At 35.9% G+C, this 21,270-nt stretch overlaps 2 protein-coding genes across 4 annotated transcripts in view; one reads left to right on the forward strand and one right to left on the reverse strand.

The window, feature by feature from the left end:
* Window positions 1–21,270, forward strand: part of MACC1 (MET transcriptional regulator MACC1) — a 439,721-nt gene that overhangs the window by 207,049 nt on the left and 211,402 nt on the right.
* ITGB8 (integrin subunit beta 8) overlaps window positions 1–21,270 on the reverse strand; it is a 98,287-nt gene that overhangs the window by 47,354 nt on the left and 29,663 nt on the right. For 2 of the 3 annotated variants that reach the window (XM_079932438.1, XM_079932439.1), the window contains exons 2-3: window positions 12,195–12,280; window positions 6,087–6,258 (exon numbers count right to left, since the gene is read on the reverse strand). In XM_079932438.1, the coding sequence (XP_079788564.1) occupies window positions 6,087–6,258; window positions 12,195–12,280 (258 nt within the window). The remainder of the gene's footprint in view (window positions 1–6,086; window positions 6,259–12,194; window positions 12,281–21,270) is intronic. The other variant, XM_079932440.1, reaches the window with a different exon arrangement.

The raw sequence follows: 21,270 nt of genomic DNA on the forward strand, positions 1-21,270 counted from the left end.
AGGTTTTGAATATATTGAATGAGAAAGAAACACATCTAAAAATAAGACAATATCTGCGGCCATCACCACTGTGATATAAATTCCAGCAGCAATGTCTTAAATGCTACTCTGAGAGAAGGAGCTATGTGGGGGTGGATTCTTTTAGTGGGTAAGAGCTACTAAGTGCAGTGATCCATATAAAATATTTACCACAGTATTTGGTACACAGTAAATATATAGACATTAGTAATTATTACCATTAGTATTACTAGATTCTAACATTAGATCTGTTCTAATGTTAGAATAGATGATAGATAGCACTGTTCTATCTAACATTAGATAGAACAACATTAGGATAAGAACTGTTTATTTATCTCTGAAGCCTCTGGGTTTGGTACATGCATAGCCACTCATAAATGTTCTTTAAACTATATTGGAAGAATATTTTGATACAGCATTTCAAAAGGCCCATATATATACCACAGTAAGAAGCTAATATTTATAACTTCTTTCCCATAGTTTAGGGAGATCTTAAATAGTTTCTCTCTATAAGAGGAAAAGAGTATCATCTGGCCCCCAAAATATTTATGCCACCACTTACATTATCTCCAGGAAAGCTTCATCCTCATAATTTGAGATTCTAAAGGCTCAAGTCCTATTCCTTTGATTAACTTTAAAGGCAAGAAAAGAGTCTGTGACATAGAATAAGAAAGAGGACTTGGAGGAAAGTTGAGACCTACTTAGAACTATTGCCAATATTGGTTTGAATAGACCAAAAAAATAAAGTTGTTCGAATGAGTTTTAAATCACTCAAATAATGGCGTGAGCATCTCTGAAGAGCTGGCTACAACAAACATGACTGGATATTAAGAAAAGATAACTAAGAAATATTCTGCATAAGATGAAAGTGAAAAACCGTAAGAAAATATGGAGAACTGTAGCAGGAGGAAAGAGCTGCCAATTTCTATTCATTATCCTTGAGCAGGGGAAGGAGAAGGCCCAAGAATTAGACTAGTTTGAAACAGCAAGGTACAGACTCCAGCACATTTCTGGATTTCTGTGTGGGATAAAATGGGGGATATGTGCCAGGTGTTGAGGAGGAAAAATGCATGACTCTATAGTTTTAGGTTTTTTGAAAAAAGTTTTGAATTCAAGAAGAATACCTGAAAAATCTTACATTTTAAATTAAGCTACACTAAAGAACTTTTTTTCTTTAAAATATTAAAATGAATCAAGTTTGAAACCTTTTCTTCAATTAGTGAAGTACAAATTATACTCATCCTTGTCATATACATTATATTACTTCTGAAACAGAAATCGAGAATTATCTTCTCTCACCTATCTTCCTAAAGATTTCATTTCATTTCACTGTTCTTAGGGGACATAAACTAGGATTAGTCACCTATTTCTGTTATTATTTTTCCATAAAATTGATAGGTAAAAATTTTAAAAAGTATAGTTTAAGAAGTAAAAAGTAAATATCTTTTTAAAATCTCATTTAAAATATTCAATTATATATATTATATACATATTTTATATAGCCCTAACATTCCTTTAAAAACTTAGTATATGATATAGTGGAAATATTTTTATTTTTAAAAATAAAAACTTTTTAAAATCCTTAATAAATGCTACATTGAAGGTCATGAATTTTTATCAGGTAAGAATAAAGTGGTTATCTATAAATAAATCTAATAAATCAAAATTAATATTAGGGAATAAATGTATTTTACACTTAGGTATTCATTATACCAGACCCTCAACTCTTATATATATATTAGGGTGCAAAGGACTTTACATTGTAAGGAATGAGGTTCCTGTATATCTGGAGTTGGTAAAATACAGCTTTATATATTATGCCCCAAAGCTGGCATGTCTTTGATGCCACGATGCACTTTTAGATGAACTTATTAAATCTATTTTAATAATTATTTGCTATATATGCAGATTATAAAAATATAGTTCTGTCATAGCTATGTTGGAAAGATAACATACACGTTAGACAGTTAGTAACTATTTCCACACAGAAATTCATGAGGATTGGGGAATTGACTAAAATCAAACCCTATAATGATTGACATAGACATTAAGCATTTGTGTTTTGATTCTCCTACTCCCATGATCTCATTCATACTACCTTCACTTACTACCTCATGTTGACATCTCCAGCTTCTCAATCTCCAACTCTGTCTCTCCCCAGAACACCTAATGGGTAAGTCACTACCTTAATTCAAGATGTCTGTTTGAACTCAGACTCACCCCCTCCACAAAGAGCAGCCTTCTCCACCTCACCTAGATGCTCGAGCCAGAGCCCAGGTGTTCCCATACTCATCAATCACCAATCCCTGGGGATGAAACCTCCGGATTATCTCTCAAGTCTGGCCATTTTTCTCCTGCCTTGTTACCATTACTGCCATTGCTTATCTACAGCACTGAAATAACTTCCCAACTTTTGAACTGTTAATTTATAGTCTCAGGAGGATTCAGCCACCATTATGTCTACAGAAGAGAACAGACTAAATTCATTTAAGTGTATAAATTTAAAAGTAACATACCAGTATAAAAAAATGCACCTTGTAATTTTCAAATCTCAAGTATTTAAAAAAGAGCAAGACATTTTTTAAGGCTATTAGTCATTTTTTAGAGGTAAATAATATATGATAAGCCTCATCTGTAAGCTGTTGAAAATTAATATTCAGTGAGAAAAATAAGCAAATTTATATGGAGGGGCAAATCACACACAAAGTGGAGAGATAAAGATAATTAATAAGCTTAAGAAAAATATTCAAGCTTTCTAGTAATAGGAAAAAGACAAAAGAAAACAGCTAATAGACTAGTTACACTTAACAAATTAAAGAGATTAAAAAGAATGAGAATGGGTGAGGTTGACTCTTGAAAGCCTAACTGGACATGAATTTTTCTTGTGAATAATCTGGTAATACACATGACCTAGTAAATCTATTCCTAGGAATGTATCCTAAATAAATATGTTGTTACATATATGGAGAGATAGATAGATATAGATAGATACATGTATAATGAGTATCACTGAAGATTTGTTTAAACAAACTGCATTTAAATTTGATTGGGACTGTCTTACATTTATTGATTCACTTAGATTTTGTTACATTACTAGAATATATTTATAGAAAACTGTTATTTTTATAATATTGTTTCCCTATTCAGGAACATAAAATTCTTCTGCATCTATTCATACTGTCTTTTACGTAGCACAATAGACTCTACATATTTTTTAGAAAGTTTATCACTAGGCAGTTTACATTTTAGGTTGCTGCTTTGAAATGATCCCTTTTTAAGTTATATTTAATACTATATAAGAAATTCATTGATTTTTGAATATTTAAAAAATTTCCTGCCATGGCCTTTTATTTTTAATTTTAATAGTTAGTTTTCGTTGATTTGCCTGGATTTCCAGGTAGAAATATAATGATAATTTTGCTTTATCTTTTCAAAATGTTGATAACACATACTTGATTTTCTTGTCTGATTGCTTTTATGTAAAACTTTCAGAAGGATTTTAATACATATTAAAAAAGTAGTCTTCAATTTTGGTTTGGGCAGGAATGGATACTAAATTTTTTTTGTATGATTTTTGGCATCTATTGAGATAACAATATATATTTTTCTTCTTTTGGCAAACTAAGATGATAAAAATACATTAATTTTAAGACAATCAACTACCCTAGGTTAGATCTACTTGTATGGTGACATTGCTCTTATTATCACATGCAGTTTAATTTGATTTCTTAAAATGTTATTAGGGATTTGATACTAGAGTTATGATAAGCTTGTAAAAATTGAGTAGCTTCTAAGCCTTCTCTAAAACCATGGAAGAGTTCATGTAGCATAGGGATAATGTGTTCTTTAAATGTTTAGGGGAACATGAAATCATTTCTCCCCATGAAATCCTTTAGACCTAATGTTTTTAGGGGGAGTTTCTTTTATAATTTTCTTAACTTCTTATATCTTTATTAGGTTTCTTAGGGGTTTCCCTCTTCTTGAGTCAATTTTAGTCATGTATATTTTCCTAGAAAATTATCTTTATTATTACGATTTATATATTTTACCACATTTAATGCATTTTACCATTTTTAATATTTTCTTAAAGTTTTTTTTTACCCAATATTTGTTTCTCTGGTTATGGTCTGTATAATCAGGTCATTTGCTTTTTGTCCTTTTTTCTTAATTAGCTTTGCCAACAATTTGTCTATTTCATTGGGCTTTACAAATAACCAGATTTTGGATTTATACGTTCGTTTTACTTTTTTATTTCTATTTTGCATTCCATTTTGTTTTTTTTCTTAACTTATGAATTTCTTCCTCTGTTTTCCTTATGGTTATTTTGTTTTTGTTGTTTCTATACCTTTATCTGGATGCTTCATTCTTCTTTAATAATAAAAGCATTTAAAGTTTTGAATTATCCTGAGAGCAACTTTGAACACATACCATTATGTTATGATGTGTGTTGTTATTATTGTTATTATCAAATAGTCTATGACTAGAGTTTTGATTTATTCTTGGAGATAGAACTTATTTAGGAAAATCTTTTCTTTGTTTCTCTATTATTTAATATTTGTTTATCCTCTTGTATTGATTTTAAATTTTATTGCGAGGTGTTCAGAGATGTTGGCCTATAAAAACAGTTTCACTTTTTGGAGTTCAGTTTTCTTGTATAAAATATAATTAATTTCTAAAAATATTTCATAGCTTTTGAAACCATTATTTTATATATCAAGAATTATGGATTGAATTTTGCCCCCTCCCTGCCCGCCCCCAGCCAAATTTCTATGTTGAAGCCCTGACTCACAATGTGATGGTGTTTGGAGATGGAGCCTTTGGGAGATGACTAGATATAGATGAGGTCCTGAGGGTGGGGTCCTCATGGTGGGTTCAGTGCCCTTATATATAGACAACAGAGAGCTCCTTTTCTGTCTGTCTGTCATTCTCTCTCCCTCCCCAGAAACCGAATCTGCCAGCACCTTGATCTTAGACTTCCTAGCTCCTAGAACTGTGAGAAAATAAATTTCTGTTGTTTAAGGCACATAGTATGTGGTATTTTGCTATGGCAGCAATAGAAGGTGGCAAGTGTCATAATCTTACCAACCTAGTTACTTTAATTTTTGTGTACCCCTTTCCAGCTGTCACTCATTTATGTCCATACTGGGCTGTATAATTGTTGGATATGGTGAAGTGCACAGTTTTAATTGGAAGCTGGGAATATGCCTAGGGCCAAGAAAGAAATGGGTTTCGTTATTTTGGTAATCCAAGAGTCTGGGAAAAATAGCTCAGCTTTGGAATTGGGAGGTCATATGTTGATAATGGTTATTCAAAAGTTTAATGACAGGACAATACCACCCAAAATGAAATAATGATGGCTTGAAGGCAATCGCATACCACTTAAAACTAAATGTATCTAGTTGAGTGATGCATATCTTTGTACCTGAACTTATCTTGCCATATGTAGTTAGTTCATTGGGATTCTCTGGCACTGGAGAAAATGAATAATTTCCAGTGGCCTGCTACATGTGCAATACAGTGGTGTGGAAGGACAAGTATAAGAGAAGTATTGGAGGAAAAGCGTACGTTACTCTCAGGGGCCAAATCAGCTCAAGTTAATTATGATAATTATGAATTATAGTTTTCTGTTACAAGCTTATCACACAGGCTCTAAGACTTAGCTTAATTCACATCTCTTACTAATTAATCAACTAACAAATTCAGCAAACACTTATGGAGTGCTTACTACATGCCAGCACTCTGTTAGGCATTGGAGAAACAGAGTGGAATAAAACATGTTCTCTTTCTTCCAGAGCTGGCAGTGGCATAGGAACACAATTACAGTACAATGTGATCAAGTTTGGAAACACATAATTATAATATAGTGTGGTCAGGTTTGCAGAGTGTCCGAGGCCACACAGCTAGCTATAGGCATAAGAAAGACTAGAATTCTGATTTCTTGATTCTGAGCCCACTCTTATTTCTACTGTAGCAATACTGCCTGCCATAAAATGTTAAATATGAGCAAATAAAGCTAGATATAATTTCAAATGAAGAATCATCATTGATTTATTTGAAAATAACCATACCTTGACGTAGCTGAATCAGCACTTCTCCTGGTGTCACCTGGGTATTGATTTCATTTTCACTTGGTGTTACATGCACAGATGGGTATTCTATCAAATCAATTGAGCAGCCTTTGTTTATTAAATTGGAAACAATATCACAACGTTCATTCTTTGATCCACCTGAAATGAAATCCTGTTTAAAAGAAGGAAAATCACTGATGTTTTTAGTGCATATCATCTCAGTTATAACCAAAGAAAACCACATAACGAACACTGCAAAGAAGCCATCTTCCAATATTGTACAAATTATACAACTGTTAAGAATAGCTGCATGTTTCCAATAAGAATACTGGCAAATTTGTCTTAAATAAAGCTTTAATTTCTAAATGTTATTTTGAAAGAAGAAAATGAATATTAAAAAGGAGATTTAAACTAAGTACTTTAAATATTGTTAACTGATCACTTTAAAATTATACCAACTTAATTCCTTCTAAATATTTTATTTTGGAAATACTGCTCCAAAAGAAAATTTAGCCAAAATAGACCATTCAGTGTGGTTCCACATGTAAGCTTCAGTTCTCAAAGAACCCAACTGGTATGTTTACTATATACTATTATGTTTGGAATGTGAGAGCAAGTCCTTAGAAATCACATGCCTAATTAGGTACTGAAAATTCATAAAAGAATGAATTGGAAATCTATATTTCTTAGACTAAAAATTCCCCGACTTCTTATACACGTAACAGCCTGTAATTCAGTAAACCAAGGAAGATGCTCATAATGAGACTGGGAGATATAAAAGTGCAGCTCAAAGTCTCCTGATTTTGAACAGAATCTTGAACTTTCATTACCATTCAGCACTGGTTAGTTGATGGTAATCCAATAGCCATCCATTAAACTTGGAATTAATGGAGCAAGCTTAAAATATAATTTATCTTGACTGAGAAAGATTTGATATTTTTATTTTTGAATGTAACCATTCAAGTTTTTTCCTAAGAACAGGAAATGTATTGAAAAGTATAGAAATATAGTTTATTATATATAATGTTGGCCTGAATTATTTGGGATATTTGCTTAGTGATCTTCCTGGATGTGGCTATTTTGATCTGGCATTCAGTCATTCCTCATCTAGTTTAACCGATTCAGAGAACTGGGTTTCTGATCAATTACTCATTCAATCGAAGAATGTTGACTGAATACTTACTCAGGGACAGTAGTTTGTTAGGTGCTGAGGATACAGACTGGAACACGACAGATTGAGTCCCTGTTATCAGAGTCAACAGACCATCAGTGAATTCAGCCATTAAGCAAGTAAATGTAATTATCATAGGCATTAAATTTAGGGGAAGCACAGAATGTCATAGGGTTATGGAGAAAAGAGATTATATTCACGTTTAATATTACTTGACTATGAGATCACTAATTATGAATAAGGAGATCCTTGGCACTGGTGAGGAATTAGATGGGATGGTGGTAGGCAATATAAAAACATTCATACAAAGATTTTAATTTAATTCTTCTCTCAATTTAGAAAAAGGGTTGGAAAACTAGAGACAGTGGGACAAACACAGCTCATGGCTTGTTTTTGTATGGCTTGAGTGCTAAAAAATACTTGTTACATTTTTTAAATGCTGTAAAACAATAAAAACGGAGAAGAAGAATGTACAACAGAGATAGTATGTGGCACAAAAAATTTTACTATGTGACCCTTTACAGTACTGATCCTGAATTAGAGTGTGGTGCACAGTTGCAATATAAATATAATTAAAAGACAAAAGAGAGGGCTTCCCTGGTGGCACGGTGGTTGAGAATCCACCTGCCAATGCAGGGGACACAGGTTCGAGCCCTGGTCGGGGAAGATCCCACATGCTGCGGAGCAACTAAGCCCGTGCCCCACGACTACTGAGCCTGCGCTCTAGATCCCGGGAGCCACAACTACTGAGCCCACGTGCCACAACTACTGAAGTCCGTGTGCCTAGAGCCTGTGCTCCGCAAGAGAAGCCACTGCAGTGAGAAGGCAGCACACTGCAACGAAGAGCAGCCCCCGCTCGCCACAACTAGAGAAAAGCCCACACACAGCAACAAAGACCCAACACAGCCAAAAAATAAATAAATAAATAAATAAATTTGTTTTAAAAAAAGACAAGAGAGAATAGGTTCTTTTCAGTCAAGATCTCCAGGTGTCATTGGTGAATGACTTCATGGGAATAGAAGAATTCGATTTGCCTTGCTATTGACCTTGCTTGCTGAAGTTTAAAATGTTTAAAGCCTTAATTTCTCATTTCCAAGTTTATCCTATCTGTTGTTAAAACTTAGAGGTTCTGAATGTGAGATTTAGTTTTTAAACAACTTGGAGCTCCTCAGAGAAAGGTGGCATGTACTGCTAGATATAAGGGGCTGGATGGGGGATCTCAGCTGTCCCAGAGCCTGGGGAATACTGAGGGCGCATAAGGCTTGGTACATGTATGCTCATTCATGCCTCCCATGAAGGCCACAGACCAAGGGCCACATGCGCTTTAATTTAATTAATTTAAGTAAAAACTGCAAGCCTTCAAATCAGGAAAGGAAATAAAGTACAAATAACTCTGATTTTTCTTTTCAGCTGGAAATTTTGTGATTTATATATACAGAATGAAAAAGAGGGGAAGGTGGTTAATTCACTGCAACTATACATCAATCTATGCCATTTGACCTTTAAATGTCAAATCATTTTGCTGAAGTAGGCAAAAAAATATCATTTGTTTTGCAGTGTCTGAATCAGCATGGCTGTTTTTACTCTACTGTAAAAACTAAGTTAGAAAAACATTGCCAATTTGACAATTAGGTTTGAAAAGGGAAGAAAAGATCGTGGCATCAAAATAAAGAATGGAATGCTGCCCCTACCCACTGTGGCCTACTTTCCACTCCGTATAAAAGAAAAGAATTTGAAACCACACCCTTTTAACTTTTGGTGTTTTGTGTCATTTTAATGTCTTCTAATTCTTATATTTTACTTTTTCTACAAGAAATACTCAAGCAAACTTATACTCCAGCTGTCTAAAACCTATTTGAGAATGAAAAGCCCAGGTTAGAAAGTTACCCTGGTTGGCTTCTCATCAATTGTTACTTTCATCCATTTAATGTAATAGTCTGGAGATATAAATAGGAAAAGGTTTTTCTCCTACTCGTTTCTGAGTCTTTCTAACCTCCAAGCATGGCAATCCGTACAGAAATGAAAGAATTCCTTCATCTTCCTTTTTGACAGTGAATGCCCTTTGTATTGTATTTTGGTTTAATTATGCTCCAAGGCTGCCCTGTAAACTTCTGACTATGTAATCACAACCTGTATCTGACATATCAGGCAGAAGAGGAGAAGTCTTCAAAACTTTCACATACGTTAAGTCATCTTTTTTTTCACATATGTTATGTCCAGTCTTTCACATATGTTAAAATGAATATGAGGCATTGAACTAGGTAATATTGATACAATTTTGTCTATCCTAAATATTTTCCAGTTCCTTTTATGTAGCATGGAAAGAAAGAGAAGTCAAAATATACAGAATGGCAGATTGACATGCCACACAAGAATGCAGACAAATTGATTATACTCTGTGTAAATTTTCTAGTGAACTTTTACTTTTGACCAGCTTTGAGAATTATACAAACCAGGCTTAAGTTGGTCATGTTTATCTTTTCTAATCATGAACAGAGAAAAAAATGCCTCTTTCTTTCTTGTCCCTCTTCTCTTGCTGGCTGAGAAATAAAACCAGCAGTTGCATATGTGACTAAATGGTGGGCAATCTTTCAAAATTAACCATTGCATTTTTCCTTTCAGTGGTGTCAGGTCAGCATGTAGGGAGTGGACAGCTCCTTCTGTTAATGATATGGCCAGTGACTGAGTGCTAACATGGGTTGCTTCCCCTGACGTTGTATTCTTAACACAGGCAATTTTCTTAGTTTCCTAAGTCTGAATGAATTGCTCTAGAGTCTCACCATAGTTCTTATAGTAACTTAAGCAATGCCTGTGTGCTAAATGCCTTCCACATACAGTTTCATTTAAACTTCACAACGGTGTGTCATAGTTACAGTTATTATTTCCATTTTAGAGCTAGGGAAAACTGAGGCTCAGAGTGGGTAGGTTAACATGGCCAAGTTTACATAGTTGGAAATGGATGGCACTGGGATTTGAATCCAAGTTGATCGCATTTCAGAGCCTGCTTTGTCAACACATAAATTAGACTACCCTGTACCACATAGAAGAATATTTCGGGATATGAACAGCCAAGTCATTTCTGGATGTTTTCTGAGATCCCCTTCTGAGGATTGGACCAACAGCAGACACCTCTGGAAGCCACCCTACGTTTCCTCCTTGGCTTACCTCCTTCCATTTGACCACCCATTCCTCTGAATACACAAAATCCCTCCTCCATGGCAGGACTGACATTGCTCCTCCCATAACTGTGACTCTCCAGACTTTTCATGCCAGTAGAGGTGTGAGATGGAGAAGGGTGCTCTCTGGAAACTGACATTCTATATGGCTGGCGTGTTGCATTTAGCTGGTAACTGGGTTTCTGAACCATCTTTTGAAAATCCCTCTAAACTATAGTCACTAAAGTTCTCAGGAGCTGAAGTTAAGTTGGCACAGTCTTCACAACTCTAATGATCTTCCTTGGTCATGCAGTAGAGGTCTAAAACGGAGTGTTGGGTGAGGGTCATGAAATATCAACATATCAACAAATGTAAAACATACCTGACAAGGAAAAACTGGAAGTAAACTTCAAACTCAAGGTTATAGAGATGCGGAAAGGGAGGCTCAGAGAAAAGAGTGAATTCTGTCTGGTCATTTGGATCATAGGAGGGAATGAGATTGGTCCTGGAAACTGTGGAATTGTCCTCTCTATGACATTGCCTGGCTCCATGGGTTCTGGCAAAGCACTGCCTAGTTTTGAGTGACATCTGATTTTCTGACCGATAAAGCCCAGAGTACGTCCAGGAAGCCTTTGGGCTGTCAGTAGGAGGGCTGCTTACTTCCAGAAGACATGGCTACTGTTTCATGATCCCCTCCCCTGCCTTTTTCCTGACTTGTTGCATAGAAGAAAGTAATGTCCATCATCCTTTGCTACTTTTCATATTTCTGTTTCCTCTTGGGGGATGTATAAAAGGACAAGTAATAACAGGAGAGATTGGAAAGCTAATGGTAGATACAGTGTTTTCATCTAAATCAGAGGCTGCAAAAGCTAGAGATTTCTCTTCATGTCAAGCAAAAGGCCATTAAAAGTCTGTTTGTTTCAATTCTCAGGAACTACATAAATAATTGTAAAGTTACCTAGGTAATCTCATAAAAAAAAAACCAAATTAGCAGTTGGCTTCCTCATTGAAACTTATTATATAAGGTAGTTTTGATTGAAGATTACCAACAAAAGAAAAAACTCAATACAAGTTTAGAGCCAAGAAGGAAGGAACACATTATAATCGTTTTACTATAAAGTTTGTTATTAGGACATGTTTCTCTTTATTTGACTATAAAAACATAAATTTTGAAGAATAAACATTTTCTGGTTATTCTCCATGTAACAGAATTTAATGTACACAATATTGCATGAATAGGGTCGCATGTCAAAGAAAAGCATCCCATTTTGCATAAGTAGCCAGTGAACTGATGTACAGTGTTATGAAATGGAGCAAATCACTTATCTCCAAGTATTTCAAATAAAAACAAATGAGATGGAACAATAAATTAGCTTGCTTTTCTTTAATAAGCAAGCACAAGACAACGATCCAACTTGGATATATAACCTAATGCCCCAAGCTGCAGCAAGAATTTCGCACAAAGCCTACTGACCTATCAAAAGTTACTATCCGTGTTTGCCAATTCTCTCTATAGAACAGATGGAAAACATAAAATGGTTTGCACTTCATTTCAAAATTACCATAATTTTCCTAATAAAAAGGTTATACTTATATTCAGCCAGATATGCTGTTTCCAAGCATGAAACCAAAGAAAATTTTCCTGATGCTCAGCAGTATCTTTCTTTTTCCTGATGCATCTTCAAGGCACAGAATATTAGGTCAGTGAAATCATGCTAGAAAGAAGGTCAACTTTAAGGAGAAGAGAAAAGAGCAAAAAAGGAAAGAAAGAAAAAGGCACACCTCTTGAGCACACCATCCACATTCCGGACCCAGCGCAAGGCACTTGGTGCAGGACACTGCATTCGAAGATGCACATCTATTGTCTTCTGTAATGGAGGATAAAATGAGGCATTACGGTTTACTCTGATATTGGGAAGTATGTGCAATTCTAGACCAAAATGTATTTTGAAAACTGACATAAGCTGACCCATAGTTTTAAGTATACGACATCAAAAATATATAATTTCTTTGGGAATTGTTAACCTGATCACTGCAATTAATATGTACCGTATTTTCTGGATAGCTATCATCTGGTTTTATAAAATTAGGGAAAAGAAGGTGATAAAAATATGACTTTAGGTTTTGGGGTTTCGTTTGAAACTCTGTTGCAATGGCAGAGGATCCTCCAAATATTTTAGTGTGCTAAAGTTTCACTGTAGTTCATATTATCTGAACCAATGAGGTGTTTTTGGATCTAGAATTTTTCTGTAAAAATAATCATATACAGACCTCAATCTCAACATGTAAATCCATATTGAGTCACAGTGAATGAAGTTTCTGAGAAACATTCTTGATGGACATACACAGTAGTTCGCTTGGTAATTCTGACTGCATTAATATTGATTATTTTGGCATGAAGGATATCAGAACCAGACAAAATGGCAATGATTCAGTATTTTAGAAGTAAAGTGGTTAAAATGAATGGGTTGTTTTAGTTAACCTAATTTAGTTTCTCTGACTGGACCACTTTAAGATTATGACCAATTCACTTTTCCATAGCTACCCACACTTGTCTGTTATGTGTTAATAACATAGTTGTGCCTGGATACTATTTACCTTTATCCTTCTAGCTACTACTTAGATCATTAAAAAGAGGCTCATATTACAGACTTAAACACAAAAAATATAATAAAGAGAGAGTCATAAATTATTTTATCATGAGGTTTTAGTGGAACAATCACATGCTTCCCATACTCCATCCTTTACAATGAAATGTCCCAAGGACATGGGAAATCACAGCATTCTACCCATCTCACACGCACACAGTAAATAACATAGACATCCTGGCTTTAAGTAGTTCACAGTCCAGGTGAGGTGAAAACTGTATAAGAAAACAATAAAATACAGGGTGATAAGCATAACAAAATATCACCAATGCACTATGGGAATATGGTGAGGATCTTCTCACTCTACTTAGAGGGAAGGGCAGGGGTCAGAGAAGAGGGCATGTTTACAGATGGCTCACCAGAGGCAGTGATACCCAGTACGTCTCTTTGCCCTCTCATTTTGTTTCTTCTCATTTGTGTTCATCTCTTTTTAAAAAATGTAATAGGCATGAAAGAAGACTGTGTGTGTGCCCAATCACACATGTACATCAGAGTTTGAAAGGGGATAGAGTCTACAAAATCTCTAGCTATCCCCATCTAATTGGTTTCTCTTTTCCTTCTCTCTCAACTTGCCCCAACATTCTTGAAGACAGGCTTAAAACGGTTCTGACCTGGAGGTGGCATGGGATGGGTGTTGGCAGTGAAAAGAGAGAGAGGAATACAGAGAAGTAAACATAGCAGAGAGGTGCATTGGGATATTGGGAAGTATGTGCAATTCTAGACCAAAATGTATTTTGAAAACTGAAATAACTGGGGTGGTAGTGAGCACTCTTCCCTGTATTTCCCCAGGTACCAATGAGTTAAGCTAAAAGCATTCTTCCTTAACATCTCATTGTTCTATTATCCATCTCTTCTGTCCCCTTCATCCTTTGTCCTTGGCTTTACATCAGCTTTTAAAATACACCATCCAAAACATCTTCCCTGATCTAGATGCACTGCACTGGGCTAGAATTTTCTTCACTGGCCTAGAATTCCAAGGACTAAAAAAACTAAGGTTTGGGCTCTCTTTACTACAGTGTGGTCACCAACTATGAAGACTCCATAACCTAAAAATCTTCCATCTGGCTTATCCTCCAAAACTGTAAAACCTGCTTATTCCTAAAGTATTCAGAAGAGGAGTGACCTTTTTAGTTTCGTTCTCAGAAAGCAAATCAGTTTAGGTCTAGAAGTCAAGCACATTTGCAGACCTAACTTGACCTTTACCAACTCTTAAGCTTGACCCAGCTGGAAAATGGAATTAAGTCTATTTCAGATCAGAGTTGAGCAAGCCTTTCACTGAATAGGTAGGACTTTTGCTGTGGCAAAAGACAGCAGTCTGCTAGAAGGGAAGCTGCATATTCTATGACTTTGGTCTTTGTTTCAAATGGTTGTCTGACTCTGTCTTAAGTTAACCTGGTTCAAGTTCAAGTCAGGCTCCTACGTCTATAGCACATGTAGTAAATAATGAATTTATAAGCAAAAATCTGTTCTCTCTGAATCTTTTTTTTAAATTAATTAATTAATTGATTTTCAGCTGTGTTGGGTCTTCGTTGCTGCGTGTGTGCTTTCTTTAGTTGCGTTGAGCGGGGGCTACTCTTCGTTGCAGTGCACGGGCTTCTCATTGCAGCTGTTTCTCTTGTTGTGGAGCACGGGCTCTAAGCACATGGGCTTCAGTAGTTGTGGCACGCGGGCTCAGTAGTTGTGTCACGTGGGCTCTAGAGCGCAGGCTCAGTAGTTGTGGTGCACGGGATTAGTTGCTCCGCGGCATGTGGGAACTTTCCTGACCAGGGCTCGAACCCGTGTCCCCTGCATTGGAAGGCGGATTCTTAACCACTGAGCCACCAGGGAAGCCCTGTTCTCTCTGAATTTTGCTTTCTGTTTTCTTTTAAAAGTTCTAGTGCCAACCTCTGTTCTCAAACTTCAGACACCTAAGGATGATGACCAAGGGACACAGAGACTTTGGTTCTGTTAATACTTCCCTGGTTCCAAGGCTGACATTTCTCAGTCTATTTAACTACAAGAAAAATGATCCTGTTTAGATGATATGTTTATTAATATTATTTTGAGGGTGTTTAATCTACAGAAGTGAAAGGAAGAAGAAAATGGACCAGGAAAAAAATAACCTAAAGACCGTAGAAATTTCAACGTTTAGCTTGGGAGCTTTCCATAAGTCACGTGATCAGATCAAGTGAAAGTTCTAGGAAACATTTCTAATGTTTTTATGGTCTAAAGTCTACACCACAAAATTTCAACAAAATTTAAAGGATGTCCATAGTTATCTGGAAGAATGAACCGAAAACTGATAAAGATTATCGTCTGTGGTATTTAGAATCAATCATTCTAGATCCTCCTGTTACTCCTAGACAGAATGATTTGTAAAAAACACAGAAATGCATTTTTTCCAGACAGCATCCTCTTCCTAATTGCATTTACTATACTAATTAAATTAAACTTGTATAATTATGTAAAATTGCTTCCTTTAAAAAAAAAACAAAATAAACACTGTTATAATGGATATGTATTCTACTTTGATAACAGTCAAAACCAGGCAAACTGAGTATATGTAGAATAAAGTTTGGAGTATAACTTCAGGGTTTCCTTGTTCTAGGTGTATATCATAGTCATGTAAATGTTACAGATATCTTCAAAATACATTACCTGATTACTGAAAGTTCTTGCATACACGACATTTAATGTGTTACCATTTGATATAAAAGTTAAAGAAATAGATTCGTGTTTTAATCACTTGTAATTATCTACTTATTCCAAGTTTTGACTGAGGAACTGTTTCGTAAAGGCCCCTACAAAAATATAGGGAGGGAGGAGGTGGTTTAGGTCTCCTTCTTTGAAAATCAGGCACAGGAAACAGAACCAAAGTCACAGTTAAATTTCAATAGCGATTAAGTAAAGGGGCAAGGGAGAAAAGGTGGAAGCATGGGAAGCTCTTTGGAAAAGATGGATCTGAGTAGGGAAACGTGGAAGAGCTTAGAAATGTATTACAAGGTTGGTTCAGTGGGTTGTGTAGGCTTCCTGGTAGAGGGGACTAGTGCCTGTGTTCTGGTGGATGAGGCTGGATCTTGTCTCTCTGGTGGGCAGGATCACATCCGGTGGTGTGTTTTGGGGTGTCTGTGGCCTTATTATGATTTTAGGCAGCCTCTCTGCTAATGGGTGGGGTTGTGTTCCTGTCTTGCTAGTTGTTTGGCATAGGGTTTCCAGCACTGTAGCTTGCTGGTCGTTGAGTGAAGCTGGGTCTTGGTGTTGAGATGGAGATGTCTGGGAGGTGTTTGCCGTTTGATATTATGTGGAGCTGGGAGGTCTCTTGTGGACCAGTGTCCTGAACTTGGCTCTCCCACCTCAGAGGCACAGCCCTCATGCCTGGCTGGAGCACCAAGAGCCTTTCATCCACATGGCTCAGAATAAAAGGGAGAAAAAATAGAGAGAAAGAGGATAAAATAAAATAAAGTTATTAAAATAAAAAATAATTAAGAAAAAAATTTTTTTAAAGTAACAAAAAACCGGACAGACAGAACCCTAGGACAAATGGTGAAAGCAAAGCTATACAGACAAAATCTCACACAGAAGCATACACATACACACTCACAAAAAGAGGGAAAGGGGAAAAAATAATATATCTTGTTCCCAAAGTCCACCTGCCCAGAGATAAACCCACGCACATATGGTCACCTTATCTTTGATAAAGGAGGCAAGAATATACAGTGGAGAAAAGACAGCCTCTTCAATAAGTGGTGCTGGGAAAACTGGACAGGTACATGTAAAAGTATGAAATTAGAACACTCCCTAACACCATACATAAAAATAAACTCAAAATGGATTAAAGACCTAAATGTAAGGCCAGACACTATCAAACTCTTAGAGGAAAACATAGACAGAAGACTCTAAATCACAGCAAGATCCTTTTTGACCCACCTCCTAGATAAATGGAAATAAAAACAAAAATAAACAAATGGGACCTAATGAAACTTAAAAGCTTTTGCACAGCAAAGGAAACCATAAACAAGACCAAAAGACAACACTCAGAATGGGAGAAAATATTTGCAAATGAAGCAACTGACAAAGGATTAATCTCCAAGATTTACAAGCGGCTCATGCAGCTCAATAACAAAAAAACAAACAACCCAATCCAAAAATGGGCAGAGGACCTAAGTAGACATTTCTCCAAAGAAGATATACAGACTGCCAACAAACACATGAAAGAATGCTCAACATCATTAATCATTAGAGAAATGCAAATCAAAACTACAATGCGATATCATCTCACACCGGTCAGAATGGCCATCATCAAAAAATCTAGAAACAATAAATGCTGGAGAGGGTGTGGAGAAAAGGGAACACACTCTTGCACTGTTGGTGGGAATGTGAATTGATACAGCCACTATGGAGAACAGTATGGAGGTTCCTTAAAAAACTACAAATAGAACTACCATATGACCCAGCAATCCCACTACTGGGCATATACCCTGAGAAAACCATAATTCAAAAAGAGTCATGTACCAAAATGTTCATTGCTGCCCTATTTACAATAGCCAGGACATGGAAACAACCTAAGTGTCCATCATCAGATGAATGGATAAAGATGTGGCCCATATATACAATGGAATATTACTCAGCCATAAAAAGAAATGAAATTGAGATATTTGTAGTGAGGTAGATGGACCTAGAGTCTGTCATACAGAGTGAAGTAAGTCAGAAAGAGAAAAACAAATACCGTATGCTAACACATATATATGGAATGTAAGAAAAAAAAAAAAGGTCATGAAGAACCTAGGGGTAAGACGGGAGTAAAGACACAGACCTACTAGAGAATGGACTTGAGGATATGGGGAGGGGGAAGAGTAAGCTGTGACAAAGTGAGAGGGTGGCATGGACATATATACACTACCAAACGTCAAATAGATAGCTAGTGGGAAGCAGCCGCATAGCACAGGGAGATCAACTCGGTGCTTTGTGACCACCTAGAGGGGTGGGATAGGGAGAGTGAGAGGGAGGGAGATGCAAGAGGAAAGAGATATAGGAACATATGTATATGTATAACTGATTCACTTTGTTATAGAGCAGAAACTAACACACCATTGTAAAGCAATTATACTCCAATAAAAATGTTTAAAAAATTTTATCTAGGTAACAAGAACTAATAATAGTAACTAATATTATATTAAAAAAAAAGAAATGTATTACAAGGAAGTTAGTGCCTGAGGCAGTATCTCAAAACAGGGAGAGCAAAGAAATAATACAACTATTGGTATTTCTCTTTTTTCTTCTAGTTTTTTCCTTGGAGTTCACATAAATAATACAAAATTGAATTGTTCATTTATGTGTTCTTCATTTCCTCTTTTAATTAGTATTCAGAATACATGAAACATAATTTTACTTTTGAAATAGACAAAGAAGCAGATATAATTAAAATAATTATAATAATACTTATGTGGCAAAACTTCAACTACTAAAATAATTTTTATGCAACAAATGCATATTTCAAGTGTGCTCATATAGAATTAGTTGAAAAAATTCACTTTAATATTTGTAGTTTGTTACTAAACTATAATTCAGAAAATACTATTCTCCAGCAGCAGCATCTAGCCTAGATTGGCAAATTTTTCTCCTCTACCTCTAACATACTGCTTAATTTCTTTTGAACTTGTAGCAAATAAGCATTCAGCCCATATAAATGAAAATGAGTACCTTTATGGGAAAACCATTTTGTCTAAATAATTTTGCCTCTACTTGCACTTGAAGAAACATACACCTACATTTATGTTTAGTGAAAAACACCTTGGCTTTCTTTCTTTCTTGTCTCCCTGTTAGTATTTCCAGTGATTAGGTTTGATAGTCTAAAGATGTATTTGGAGAAAAGGTGGTGGTATGATAATGTTCAATTCTTATATAGTGGCTCAGGAAAAAGGGTGAGGGGATTCTAAGAAAAAATAATTGTCTTAGATCCTCAGAGGAAGAACCTGAGAGAGATTCTTGGCAAGTGATTTTTGAGAAGGGAAGTGAGATGAGAAGGTCAGGACAAGGTGCTCAGCAAAGATGTTGGTGCAGTCCAAGTCTGATCTCAGTCTGATCCAACCCAGAAGTCATACCCAATTGACACCATGGAGTTATCCCACCTTGAGGCAAGGGTGGTCTAACATTTATACCCTCATACCAGTCAGTCATTGGCTGCAGGCAGCCTGGAGGGCATAGGGTGGGGTCAGGGTAGGTTAAAGTCCCAGATATCTTTGAGCCACGTAGTTTGCTTTGGTGGAAGCCAATTCTGAGAAGGTGGCATTTGTGAGCCATTAACAGCCAGAATTCACAGTAGCTGGGAATGGTGTGCCAACCTATAAAAAGATTCCAGATGGGGTGCCAGCAACATCTACTAAAATGATGTACCCCAGAGAGTGATAAATAATTAGAGTAGCAGGCAGAGATTGCTATTTGCCTGCCTGTTCTTTACTAAGAGTATCTTAGTTTTGCTGAAGATGGCATTGAGAAGAACTGGAACATCACACTTTCCAGCCTCACTTACATGGTCATATGACTAGTTGTGATGACTAGGATGAGGAGGCAGAAATTGCTGAATGAGGCTTCTGTCAAAGTTCTTCAAAAAGAGGGCTGATTCAGCTGGAAGGCCCCTTTTGTCTTATGCTTGTCCTGCTTCTTCCTGCCTGGAACATGGATGTGATGTCTCAAACAGCAGCAGCAATCTTCATACTTGAGGTAACCTTTTTCATAGAAGCCAATAGTAAAGATGGCAAAAGTAAAGAAGCCCAGGCCGCTCATCACTGTGGAGTTCCTGCCCCCTTTCTGGGTTGTCTCTCAGAACTGTTTCTGACATTAACAGGAAAATTCACCCCAATCTTACTTAAGCCACTATTTTTAAAGGCCCTCTTACTAGCAGATGAACACAATGCCTCAGACAGTTTTTCATCTGAGATTCAAAATATAAATTAATGAGATGTTCATAGCAGCATTATTTACAGTTGCCAAGATATGGAAGGAACATAAGTGTCCGTCAATAGATGAATGGATATAGAAGATGTGGTATACACACACACACACACACACACACACACACAATGGAATATTACTCATCCATGAAAAAGAATGAAATTTTGCCATTTGCAACAACATGGATGGACTTGGAGGGTATTATACTAAGTGAAATAAGTCAGAGAGAGACAAATACTGTATGATGTTACTTATATGTGGAATATATAAAATAAAACAAACTAGTGAATATAACAGAAAGGAAACAGACTCAGAGATATAGAGAACAAACTATTAGTTACCAGTGGGGAGAGAGAAGGGGAGAGGGGCAAGATATAGGTAGAGGATTAAGAGTTACAAACTATTATGTATTAAAAAAAAAGCTAGAAAGATATATTGTACAACACAGGGAATATACCAGTATTTTACAATAACTATAAAAGGAATATAACCTTTAAAAATTGTAAATCACTCTGTTGTACACCAGTAACTTACAATATTGTATGTCAACTATATCTCAATGAAAAAATGAAAAAAAAATTAATAAGAGAAAGACTTGAGCAGAATTAATATAACTGCTTTTTTAGAAATGTTAAGTATAACATTACTTTATATGAAACAGATCATCCACCCTAAAGAGACTGTGTTTTTTCATGTTTTGCTGTTCTTTGGAAAAGTAAGACTACTAGACTGTCAGTTCCTAGAAAACAAGTGCTTACATGTATTTTCTTTCTTTTCTCAGTGTCTGAGCCTAGCACCTGGTACACACTCAATTAATGTGGGATGATTAATTGATATTCTAAGTTGAGTTTGATTTGTCAATTTAATTTCTCAGGTCTTTCTAGCTCCTGAATATGCATTTTAAAATAATCTTTCTTACCGAAACCTATTTATTGCAGAAGGCAATATAACTATGTTTACTTAATGTTTCACATCTGGATGACCTCATCTTGATGTTTCCAAATGTGAAAAAAACCAAATATACCTATAGTGACAAATTTCTTTTTTTTTTAACATCTTTATTGGAGTATAATTGCTTGGTGTGTTAGTTTCTGCTTTATAACAAAGTGAATCAGTTATACATATACATATGTTCCCATATCTCTTCCCTCTTGCGTCTCCCTCCCTCCCACCCTCCCTATCCCACCCCTCTAGGTGGTCACAAAGCACCGAGCTGATCTCCCTGTGCTATGCGGCTGCTTCCCACTAGCTATCTATTTTACGTTTGGTAGTGTATATAT

This window comes from Stenella coeruleoalba, assembly GCF_951394435.1.
Source record: "Stenella coeruleoalba genome assembly, chromosome: 9".
Taxonomy (NCBI): Eukaryota; Metazoa; Chordata; class Mammalia; order Artiodactyla; family Delphinidae; genus Stenella; species Stenella coeruleoalba.